Source organism: Talpa occidentalis, unplaced genomic scaffold, assembly GCF_014898055.3.
Source record: "Talpa occidentalis isolate TD23 unplaced genomic scaffold, MPIMG_talOcc4v2.1 talOcc4.4, whole genome shotgun sequence".
In the NCBI taxonomy this organism is placed as follows: Eukaryota; Metazoa; Chordata; class Mammalia; order Eulipotyphla; family Talpidae; genus Talpa; species Talpa occidentalis.
The window spans coordinates 62,682,070-62,694,875 of NW_023604295.1; the positions used below are offsets into that span (position 1 = coordinate 62,682,070).

Below are 12,806 nucleotides of genomic sequence, written 5' to 3' on the forward strand. Positions count from 1 at the left end.
TTTTATTGTCTAGAGAAGTGTTTCTTTTTGGTGACCTGTAATATTATTTTTCTTCTGCTAAACTGTCCTATTACGGCATCTGTAATGCACCCCATGTTTATTTAGAAAGCCCTTCAGATCAACTAATTTCTTGAGGAAGTGTGTATTGTCTGTAAACTGTCAAAAGAAAATGAACTCATCTTTCCTTTTTCCCTTCAAGTCCTCACCATTGTGCATGGCTGGCATACATGCAGGAGTCATATCAAACATTTTGGGTGGCCAGATCAGTGTTGTAATTAGTAAAGGTATCCCATACTATGAAAGTTCCTTGGCTAACAACGTCACATCTGTGGTGTAAGTATCTGTGCTGTTTCTCATAAACATGCCAGGTAAGGGTGGGCTAGGGACTAGTTAAACCTCGGCAGTATCACTGGTAGTGGTGTTAATAAAATAGCACTTTGTGTATGTGCTCTGTGTCTGAGTGTATTGAGAAATACAGGCAAGGTTGTGTACTACTTTGGTTGTTTTCCATCAAAAATGTAGCCACTTGGAAACATGATTTGATTCTTCTTCTTTAAGTGTTGAAAATGTGGAGTAGAGTTTGAGAAGTCCATTGATAAATTCTTCATTTTAAAGCTCAGAAGGCGTAACTACTCTATAGCCAGGATGAATTAAGGATAAATGAAGTACTTGAAGTTACATACTTTAAGAGAGATTTATTATGTATTCCAGTGACGTCCAGAAGATATTTTTGAAATGTATTTTCATGCTCTCTACAGTGTTCTACTACTTTAAGAAATGCAGATTAGGCATCAAAATCAAGAAAAGTTGAAACATTACATGGAAATGCGGTGTTTGTCATCTATTTTTATAAACATTCCCTCTTAGATATGCTCAGACCTGCAAACAGTTCTAAGCCTAACTGAAACTGACTTCTCTTCAGAGATCATCCCTAGGCCAGTTTTCATTCAGAAAGCAAGACAGGACAGTATAGAGCAGGAGTTAGGAAACATTTCTGTAGAAGAGCAGAGAGTAAATATTTTAGACTTTATAGGTCATATATTTCTGCAGTTCTTTGTTTGATTTACAACTCCTTAGCCATGTGAAAACCATTCTTTGCTCACTGACTATACAAAATAGACTGCGCATGTGCAGGCATTTGCCTGTCGCTGGCATAGTGTCAGCTACTTTTGGTTTTTTTGTTTCTTCTAGGTGATCTTTATATAGATCCTTGATTTTTTTTCATGAATTCTTTCATAAAAATAAGGAAAAGTTGCATCCTCTTGTAATAATTTGAATGTTGTGCTAAAAGCAGGAGTATACTCTGGTGATTTTTCCTTAGAGTTCTGAGACTGCTGTCACACCCTTCCATTTTTCCCAGGGCACTCCTTCTGCCGAGCACTGTGAAATGCAGTGCTGCATTGTAATACTGAAACTTAGGCATACTGATTTCCTGCTACAGATTCGATCTCTGTTAGCAATCATCTGTTTTTCTGTTTACCCCAGGAAACTTTGAGCCTCATTCTCTGAGAGTTACATCTTTCAATGTGCTTTCACTGAAAACAGTTGCCACAAAAAAAAATTTCAGGCATGAAAAAGAAATGAAATACATACATATATAAAGGTTATATTGATACACTTGAGTAATCATGTATGAAGCTGGAAACAATATTTTCAGAGAAAGTTCTTTATGCTGGTTAAAGAAATTCATTCTGCTTAGAAATTACACTTCTTTTCCAACCACTTGATATTAACCATTGATATTCTTTGTTCTTTATACAACAAAATAAAAGAGATGTAGGGAAGTCATGTGTTATGTGTCACCAACAAAGCCTTTCTCTTTTTCAGGGGACACTTATCTACAAGTCTTTTTACATTTAAGACAAGTGGTAAGCCTCTCGTGGACATTATAACTAATTTTATTCGTAAAATAGCTCATTTTTTTAAACGATGTGTCAGATATTGCTAGTAACTGTTTCTTTTTTTTTTAATTTTATTTTTTATTCCCCATACAATTGCAACCCCCTTATTTTGACCCCAATCCCTCCCCTCCCCGTCCTCACCCCCCATAGAGTGTCTCTGGTTCATAGTTGTTTGTTGATTTTGATTTTCACTTTCTTATAGTTATTCGTTTTCCTGGTCCCTTATTTAGGTTTTCTAGATTCCTGCTATGAGTGAGACCATCTGGTATTTTTCTTTTTCTTTCTGGCTTATTTCGCTGAACATGATCCCTTCCAGCGCCATCCATGTTGCTGCAAATTGCATGTGTTTAGCTTTTTTGAATGCTGAGTAATATTCCATGGTGTATATGTACCACATCTTCTTGATTCAGTCATCTATTTTTGGGCATTTGGGTTGTTTCCAAAGCTTAACTATTGTAAACAGTGCTGCTATAAACATAGGGGTGCAGGTGCTCTTTGGAATTGATGTTTCTGTGTCCTTTGGGTAAATACCTAGGAGTGGAATTGCTGGATCATATGGAAGCTCTATGTTTAGTAGGTCAAGAAATCTCCACACAGCTCTCCATAGTGGTTGGACCAGTTTGCACTCCCACCAACAGTGCAGGAGAGTTCCTTTTTCTCCACACCCTCGCCAACATTTGTTGTTGCTAGTTTTTTTAATATGTGCCATTCTAACTGGTATAAGATGGTATCTCATGGTAGTTTTGATTTGCATTTCCCTGATGACAAGTGATGTTGAACATTTTTTCATATGTCTGTTGGCCATTTGCATTTCCTCTTCAGAGAAGTTTCTTTTTAGCTCTTCTGCCCATTTTTTGACAGGATTATTTTCTTTGCTGTTGTTGAGTCTCATCAGCTCTTTGCAGATTTTTGTGATCAGTCCTTTACTGTTAGTGTTGTGTGCAAAAATGTTCTCCCAGTCGGTGGGGTTTCTCTTAGCTTTTGTTATTGTCTCTTTTGCTGTGCAGAAGCTCTTTAATTTGATGTAGTCCCAGCTGTTTATCTTTGCCTTCACTATCACTGCTTTGGGTGAAGTGTCTGTAAAGATGTCTTTGATGTGCATATCACGTAGTGTTTCACATATATTTCCTTCTATGTATTTTATGGTTTCAGGTCTTATGTCTAGTTCTTTAATCCATTTTGAGTGGATTTTTGTGTATGGTGTGAGGTAGTGGTCAAGCTTCATTCTTTTGCATGTAGCGACCCAGTTTTCCCAGCACCATTTATTGAACAGACTTTCTTTGCTCCAATGCATAGTCTTTGCTCCTTTGTCAAAGATTAGTTGACCATAAATCTGTGGGTTTATTTCTGGATTTTCTATTCGATTCCATTGGTCTCTGTGTCTGTTCTTGTTCCAATACCATGCAGTTTTCATGATTATGGCTTTGTAGTAGAGTTTGAAGTTTGGGAGTGTGATGCCTCCATTCCCTTCAGTTTTTTTTTTTTTTTTTTCAGGAGAGCTTTGGCTTTCTGGGGTTTTTGGTGATTCCATATGAATTTCATCAATAATTGTTCTATTTCTTTGAAGAATGACATTGAAATTTTGATTGGAATAGCATTGAATCTGTATATTGCTTTTGGTAGGATGGACATTTTAATAATGTTTATTCTTCCAATACATGAACAGGGGATGTCTTTCCATTTCTTTGTGTCTTCTTCTATTTCTTTTTAAAGTGTTTTATAGTTTTCTTTGTATAGGTCCTTTACCTCTTTTGTTAGATTTATTACCAAATAGTTGATTTTTTTTTGTTTCGATAATAAAAGGGATGGTTTTTTCATTTCTTCTTCTCCAGATTTATTGTTTGTGTATAGGAAGGCTACTGACTTTTGCGTGTTGATTTTGTATCCTGCCACTTTACTGAACTGATTGATGAGTTGAATTAGTTTTTCTGTGGAGTTTTTGGGGTTCTCTATGTATATTATCATATCGTCTGCAAATAGTGGTAGTTTGACTTCTTCTTTTCCTATTTGGATTCCTTGTATGTCTTTCTCTTGTCTTATTGCTCTGGCTAGGACTTCCAGTATTATATTGAAAAGCAGTGGTGAGAGTGGACATCCTTGTCTTGTTCCAGATCTTAATGGAAATGCTTTCAGCTTTTCACCATTGAGAATGATACTGGCTGTTGGCTTGTCATGTATGGCCTTTATGATGTTGAGATGTGTTTCTTGTATCCCAAGAATTTCAAGGGCTTTTATCAAGAATGGATGTTGCACTTTGTTTAAAGTTTTCTCAGCATCTATTGATATTTTCATATGGTTTTTATATTTCTTTTTGTTGATGTGTTGGATAACATTGATTGATTTTTGGATGTTGAACCATCCTTGTGTCCCTGGAATGAAACCTGCTTGGTTGTGGTGAATTATCTTATGGATACATTGTTGGATTCTGATAGCTAAAATTTTACTGAGGAGTTTTGCATCAGTGTTCATTATGGAGATTGGCCTGTAGTTTTCTTTTTCTTTTGTTGTCCTTGTTCGGTTTTGGTATTAGTGTAATGTTGGCTTCATAGAACGTGTTTGGTATTATCCCTTCCTTCTCAATCTTTTGGAAGAGTTTGTGAATGATAGGCACTAATTCATTTCTGAATGTTTGGTAGAATTCATTTGTAAATCCATCAGGTCCCGGGCTTTTGTTTTTGGGGAGGTTTTTGATTACCATTTCAATTTCTCTGCTTGTAATTGGTCTGTTTAGGTGTTCTATTTCTTCTTTATCTAGCTTTGGGTGATTGTAGAATTGTAGGAATTTGTCCATCTTCTCTAGATTGTTGAACTTGTTTCCATATAACTGTTAATAGTAGTTACTGATTATTCTTTTGATTTCTGCTGTGTCCGTTGTGATTTCTCCTCTTTCATTTGTGATCCTGTTTATTTATGTTTTCTCCCTTTTTCCTTTGTGAGCCTGGCTAGGGGTTTGTCTATTTTATTGATTTTTTCGAAGAACCAGCTCTTGGTTTCATTGATCTTTTGGATTGTTTTTTCAGTTTCGATTTCATTTATTTCTGCTTTGGTTTTTATTATTTCTTTTCTTCTACTGGTTTTGGGGTATTTTCGTTGTTCTTTTTCTAGATCTTTGAGCTTCGAGATTAGGTTGTTTCTTTGAGTTCTTTCTTGGTTTTTGATGTGAGCCTCAATTGCTATATATTTTCCTCTTATTACTGCTTTTGCTGCATCCCATACATTTAGGATATTAGTGTCCTCCTTGTCATTCAATTCAAAGAATTTTTTAATTTCTTCTTTGATCTCCTCGTTAGTCCAGTGGTCTTCCATTAGTGTGGGTTTCAATCTCCATGAGGTAGGAGAGTTCCTTGCCTTCTTTTTATGGTTTATTTCTAGTTTGATGCCTTCATGGTCAGAAAAGATGGTTGGTATGATTTCAATCCGGTGTATCTGTTGATGTTTGTCTTGTGTCCCAGTATGTGATCGATCCTGGAGAATGATCCGTGTGTACTTGAGAAAAATGTGTACTCCATTTTTTTGGGGTTTAGTGTTCTATAGATGTCTGTTAAGCCCAAGCACTCTAGATCCTTATTTAGAGCTTTAATGTCTTTACTTATTTTTTGTCTCGTTGATCTATCCATTGTTGATAGTGGTGTGTTGAAGTCTCCTACTACATATGTGTTTTCTCTGATGTCTGTTTTCAAAGATGCCAATAGTTGTCTCATATATTTTGGTGCTCCTTCCTTTGGAGAGTATATGTTAATGAGTGTTATTTCTTCTTGAAATATTGTCCCCTTGATCATAGTGTAGTGACCATTGGGGTCTCTTTTTATCTTTTTGAGTTTGAAATCTGTTTTATCTGATGTAAGTACAGCTGTTCCTGCTTTCTTTTTTGGTCCATTTGCTTGTAGGATTGTTTTCCATCCTTTAACTTTGAGTCTATTTTTATATCTAAATGTGTTTCCTGGAGACAGCAAAAGTTTGGGTTTTGTTTCTTAATCCAGCCTGCGACTCTGTGTCTTTTTATTGAAGAGTTTTTAGTCCATTTACATTTAGAGTTAATATTGATATGTTAGCGTCTGTATTTGCCATTGTGTTTATCTTTCCTTTGATTTTATTTATTTATTCTTTTAATAACTTTTTTTTTTTGGCCTTCTTTCGTTGTTATTCGTCCCTCTGAGGTTCTGGCTTTAGGACTCCCTGTAGTATTTTTTTGGAGTGGGGGTTTAGTCGTGATGAAATTCCAGAGTTTTTGATTGTCTGGGAAGGTTTATTCTTTCTTCATAGAGGAAGGAGAGCTTTGCGGGATAGAGTATTCTTGGTTGGCATCTGTTTTCTTGGAGTCTGTTGACTATGTCCCTCCACTCTCTCCTTGCCCGTAGTGTTTCTTCGGAGAAGTCTGATGTCAGTCTGATTGGTTTTCCTTTGAATGTTATCTGTTTCTTCCCTCTTGTCAGCTTCATTGTTTTTTCCTTGTCTTGGATCCTTGGGAGCTTTACTATTATGTGTCTTGCTGTATTTTTCCTTTCATCATGGAAGTTTGGTATTCTTCTTGCTTCTTGTATATCAATTTTCAGCTCCTTCTTCACATTTGGGAAGTTCTCTTCAGTTATTTCCTTGAATATTTTCTCTGTTCCTACATCTCTCTCCTCTCCTTCTGGGATTCCTATAACTCTTATATTTCCTTTACTCATGGAGTCAGATAGTTCCCGAAGTCTTTCTTTGGTCTTTTTCCTTCATGCTTCTCTTTCCTTTTCTGTTTTAGTTTTTTTTATTTCTGTGTTTTCAAGAGTACTTATTCGTTCTTCCATTTCATCTATTCTGCTTTCATTGCTTTTCCCAGAGTTCTTTAGCACCTCCATTACTTCTTTGATCTCCTGCATTTCTTTTACTTCCCTCTTTAGGGACTCAATTTCATTCTTCTGATCGTTGATTATTTTTCCCTTATCATTGTTTTCCTTTATGACTTCTGTCAGTTTTTTAATGACGGCAATTTTAAATTCTCTCTGGAAGGCTCACAAGTTCTTCCAAGTTACTGTTGTTGTATCTGGTAGGTGGTTTTCTTTTTGTGGGGTGCCTTTTTCCTGAGAAGTTGCTGGGTTGCATGTGGTTTTTCTACTCCCTACTGCCTGTTTTCTAATTTGCCATATTCCTTGGGACACTGTGTTGCTGGTACTGGCTGGCATCTTGGGCGAACTTTCCGACTCACCTCTGGCTCCTCTTGGAGTCTTCTGCTGGTGTCAAGCAGTCTTTACTGAAGAAGCTCCCTGTTCTAAAATGCCTATGCCCCTGCGCGCCCGGTCTGCCCCAGTGATGGGTGTCGCTCCCCTCTGGGCTCGGATTGCAGGCCAGAAAGGGCCTGGCATGGGCAAGCCTCCCAGATCACCTCTGGCTCCTCTGGGAGCCTTCTGCCGGTTTCAAAAAGTCTCTACTGAAGAAAGGTCCCTGTTCTAAAATGGCGATGCGGGGGACACGCTCCCCTACACGCCCGGTGTGCCCCAGCGGTGGGTGCCGCTCCCCTCTGGGCTTGGACTGCAGGCCACAAGGGGCCTGGCTTGGGTGAACTTCCCAGCTCACCTCTGGCTCCTCCGGGAGCCGTCCACCAGCTTCAAGCAGTCTCCAGGGAAGAAAGGTCCCTGCTCCAAAATGCCAATGTGGGAACACTAGTAACTGTTTCTTGCACGTTGTTGGTTCTCACAGTCACGCTATGTCATAAGATAGGTGCTTACTAGTGTAGTGACTGGAATAAAGTGGAGGTTTTATATTAATGGAGCAGGTTTCCTAAAAAAGGTGATTTTTTGAATTTGAAGAATTTAATCATTCAACAGAAGGCATTAATTATATGCCTCTTATTTGTCTGGCACTGTCCTGAGCTAGTGAAACAACAGTGAACAGAATAAACAAAATCCTGCTTTCTTGGAGCTTACTTTCTGGTAATGAGTGAGTAAGTAAATTACTACTTAGAATGTACTATTTATAATATAAAAGGTACATAGACAAATAAGGCAAGGGAAGAGGAGAGGCAGGGTGGGTGGGGTTCTGGTCTCATGGAGAATGTGACATTTGAGCAAAATACCTGAAGAAGGTGGTAAGGACCATCTCCCCGGGCAAGGGTATTGTGTTGCCATTAACCTGACGGGTGTTGCTTGTAAATACACATCTATACATTTCCTGACAAGACACAGACACAGTCTAAGAATTGTTTGCCTGGTTTTTGACATTTCTCTATTACAGTATATTATTAGTATGGTTGTGTTGACTCTATGATAGCTTGCAGTGAACAAGTTTATATAGATTTTGATTTCATATCTGGAAATCAAATTATTTTCTATTTTGTTTCAGGTTGTTATGGAACACTGGGGATGGAATCTGGGGTGATAGCCGATCCTCAGATAACAGCATCATCTGTGCTGGAGTGGACTGACCACATGGGGCAGGAGAACAGCTGGAAGCCAGAAAAGGCCAGGCTGAAAAAACCTGGACCTCCTTGGGCTGCTTTTGCCACTGATGAGTATCAGTGGTTGCAAATAGATTTGAATAAGGAAAAAAAGATAACAGGTTAAAGGATAAAATTTTCTAAAGCAATTTATAATAGTAATTATATTTGGAAACTTCATAACCACTAAAATTTTCATCAGGTTTTATCTCACCACATTCCCTAGAGTCCAAAAATCAGGTCACTGCGAATTTAATGACATGGTTTTACTAAAGATGGTTTTATAAAACATGGCAGAGGAGAGCATGGTGTTTGATTCTTACTAGCTTTTTCATTGTAGTAAGATTCTTTTAAGGTAGTGTTACAGTAAAGTGATTTGAGACATCTGAAATAACCATCTCTTACAGTCATTAAGGGAAATTTATGTTCAAGGAGTCTATTTTAAGTGCTGTAAATAATATTCCATGTGTGCTGAATATAAATTTATTGAGAGTAACTTGGCAAATGTTCAGAATAGTTGGTTAGGATCAGTTTAGATGATTTTGCTAAAGATTCATCTTGTTTTGGTGCTGAAAATAATGCCACTAATCATCTTTAATCTGTTCATTCCCAAGAAGTCATTCTTATTCAGCTGAAATATGTTTTATCATAATATGAATACAAGCTGCCAAAACAGAATAATTCTTCCCTATGTTCACCCGTAATTCCTCCTGTCTCTACAAGGAAACAAAGCCAAGAGTTTAGTTACTGTTGTGATGACACCTTGCATTTAGATATGGTGATGTGCCATAGGGGAAGATGTTTAAACATTGCCTCTTAAATATTTGTGCTTCTACACTGAGTAAACTTCACAGATCAGACTGAGCACTAATGAAAGCAACTGTCCCTTCCTCAGGCATTGTAACCACTGGCTCCACTATGGTGGAGCATAATTACTATGTGTCAGCCTACAGAATTCTGTACAGTGACAATGGGCAGAGATGGACTGTGTACAGAGAGCCTGGTGTGGAGCAGGATAAGGTAACATAATAATTAATTACCAAGCTATTTTTTAAAAAAACAACCTTTGCCAAAAGTTACAGAAGCTATCATTTGAGCTGCCCCTGCCCTCTTCTGGTTATTTTAGGTAATGTTAGTTATTGGCCTTACCCCTCTGGTTTTAGAAAACTCTCTGTGGTTCTAGGTCGCTAGGGTAAGTAGGCTTCTGATTTTTTTTATTGCCTTTTTAATTCAGTAGTTTAGATACTTTATTAAGAAATTCTAAAAAAGAATTTGTGACTTCTTTGTAATGCTTTTCTCACAGAATGATGAACAGCATAAGTTGTCCCCGAGTTGTGTTCTCTAGGTAAGGGGGACAAAAGAACTAAATACAAAAATGCATTAAATAATAGGTTATAATATACCTGAAAAGTCATGTCAAGATTACCTCGCCAACTTTTGTCTATTTTTTCTGAAGTTTTTCCTGAAGATTTTTATGCTGGAATAATTTTTATTATTGGTTTTTTAATTGAGGTACCATTGGTCTACATCCTTGTTAGTGTTTTGGAAGTATAGGCTCTCCCCCCCTCTAATGTAGTCACTGCAGGGCGCCACCTCAGCACCCATAGTCACCTTCCATTGTCATCTCCCCCCAGCCCTGGTTTTTATCCTGTCTCCTGCTCTGGATGTCTCAGTTCTTGGGTCAGCTTTCAAGGCTCAGTTTTAAAGTTTGTCTTTGACCCTTTGTTTGGTTTCTCTGTATTCCACATATAAGTGACAACATCCAGTATTTATCTTTTCCTTCTGACTAATTTTACTTAGTGTATTCTCTTCCAACTCCTTTCATGTTGCTGCAAAAGGCATGAGTTTATCTTTTTTGATCAGTGAGTAGTATGCCAGGGTGTTTATATACCATGTTCTCTTGACCCACTCATCTGTTTTTGGACACTTAGGTGGTTTTCATAGTTTGAATATTGTAAATAGTGCTACAGTGAACATGAGAGTGCATTTCCTTTTGAATTAGTATTCTTGCATTCTAGCTGAAGAATTTTCTTAACTTCTATGGCATTATGAAATTGTTTTAGTTAGTAAAAAATTATTGTGCTGGAATACACCAGAGCAGATAAGGGTTTTTGCATAGGCAAAAGCTGAGTCCCTTCTGAACGTTTATCACTTTCACTTGGCATCCTGGCCTGTGTCTTCTGCCACAAGGATCTTATGAATAGGGGCAAAGCTGTCCTAGGGGAAACAGATATCTCTCATTTGTAATTGAAGTGATGAACACATTTTTTTCAGTAAAATTTCTCCATGAGCTTTGTTTCAACTATATGAGATTATCAATTCTCTATTTTGGGTTTGCTTGTGTATCTTCAGTTACCACTTTTCTCATTCTCTGTTCAGAAAACTGCAGGGGCTCCATATTATCTTTTATATGGTTCTAAACTCTTTTGCTAGAGTTCAAGATATTCTTTTCCTCTCTTCTATTTAATATCAAATGAGCTTCATCTTTGGTGAGCTTCTACTCATTAAATAATACTATTTTCCCCATAACTATCTTACTTATTAATGCTCCCATGCTTGACCACTTTTTACTCCAAAGAGCATCCATATTTATTTAACTTTTTTCTACTTCTGAAACATACACAGGGTATAATATCTTTTTAAATGCCATTATCTAGTCTGTCTTATGTGTCATATCTGGGTCTTTACGTCACTTGATCTTGTGTTATAGTTAATGTACCTGCTAATTTTTGATTGAATGTCAGATGTTAATGAACTTTACCTTGTTTAGTGCTCAGTATTTCTTTTAAATATTTTGAAGGTTTTTCTGGGATGTAGTTAGGTTATTTGGAAATCATTTAATCTTTCTAAGGCTAGCTTTTTAGGTTTGTTAGGTGGGACCTGGGCAGCCTTTAGTTCTAATTTTCCCCACTGCTGAGATAATCCTGTTCTAAGTATTCAACCCAGTGTTCATTGTATTATGAAATTTGGGGAAACCATTTTTTGGCAACAGTGAGCTGTTTCCAGCCATAATGGTGGAAGAATTCTTCTGCTGGCTTCCTTGTGGTGATTCTTTTCCTGTCCATAGATCATTTCTTACATGCCGCTAAGATAGAACTGGAAACCTACAGATCGTAGAAGTCTTTCTCTCTGTGTAATTCTCTTTTCTCCTGCATTTTACTCTGTAAATTCTAGTTGGCTTGACCTTTCCACCTCTGAGCTCTTTCTCAACTCAGTGACACCATCAGCTGTCTTCACATAATATTGTGATAATAGTAAGCCTCATCTCATTTGTTTCCCTTCACTCAGGGATTATTGCCTTATGCTGTCAATTGTCCAGTGTCTGAAAATCATTATTCTGTATATTTTATTCAGCTTTTTTGATGTGTAAGGCAGGAAGGTAAATCCAGTCCCTATAAGCTCTTACAGATAGAAGTGAAATACTTACGTGGAGTTACATGAAATTAGCCTCTTCCTGTACTTGTGTTAGCCCATCATCTGCTCTCTTTCATCCCCAACTCAAGGGTAATTTTTATATTCATTTTCACATCCTTTCTAAGCATGCACACATGCATGAGCAAATATATATAGACTGAGACAGATTTTGGTTTTGTTTTCAGAAAATGAGAATATATACAACTTGTTTTTATGATGCATTGCTTTTTAATAGTGTGCCATATTTGTGTGGCATTATCCAATATTAAAAATTCCATTTCTTGAGAATGGGAACTTTTAAGTTCTAGTTTCATTTTACCCTAATGATAACTTGCAGAACTTCCTGTACACAGGGATTCTTAAAAAAATGCATGGGTTAGAATCAGCAAGCCTTATTTTTATCTAGTCTTTATAAAATCTTTCTCCTTTAAGGTTTTCGTGTAAGTGAGGCTGCGGCATGGGAAGGTCTCAGCAATAGTTTTTATGTACTAAAAAGATGTTTAGCTATTATTCTTGTTCCACTAATATAATAAAATGCAAATAATTGCCTTCATTTTGTATCAGTAATAGCTGAGGAAATAATAGAAGCTTATTATTTTGGAGATGATTGTACCGTCAAACATTTTAGAAAATGACAAATATTAACATAGCCTAGAAGTTTATAATTTAATGTCATGTGAGTGTCCTGGGATGAAAATAACTATAATATTTGGAAATTACTTGATTGAGGAGTTAAACATTTACTTTCTGTCACCTCAAATGATAAACTATTTGATTTTGGGCACTTATCCATGGTTTTTAGAAAATACCGAGGTGATTTGACTTGAAGGAAGAAAGGGAAGAGGGTGTTGTTTTCTGCTTACTGGAGCCCTGTACTTAAGTCAGAAGACACAGTTTGAAATCATTATTGTATTGTTGACTGGCTGTGCAATTCACTTACATTATATGAACTGTAGTGTGAGATGCTGCTGTTATTTGCTTGAATAGTTGAAATAATGAGTCACTTAAGATCATATTTTAACCTAAAGATCATTAAGGTAGTACAGTTATTGCTATTCAGTATGATCATTAAATTGGGC

The 12,806-nt window shown here is 36.9% G+C and overlaps 1 protein-coding gene across 2 annotated transcripts in view; it reads left to right on the top strand.

Annotated features, from left to right (window-relative positions):
• The window catches only part of DCBLD2 (discoidin, CUB and LCCL domain containing 2), a 71,453-nt gene that overhangs the window by 41,740 nt on the left and 16,907 nt on the right, over window positions 1–12,806 (top strand). For both annotated transcript variants that reach the window (XM_037525661.2, XM_037525662.2), the window contains 4 exons: window positions 200–333; window positions 1,828–1,868; window positions 8,220–8,435; window positions 9,209–9,333. In XM_037525661.2, the coding sequence (XP_037381558.1) occupies window positions 200–333; window positions 1,828–1,868; window positions 8,220–8,435; window positions 9,209–9,333 (516 nt within the window). The remainder of the gene's footprint in view (window positions 1–199; window positions 334–1,827; window positions 1,869–8,219; window positions 8,436–9,208; window positions 9,334–12,806) is intronic.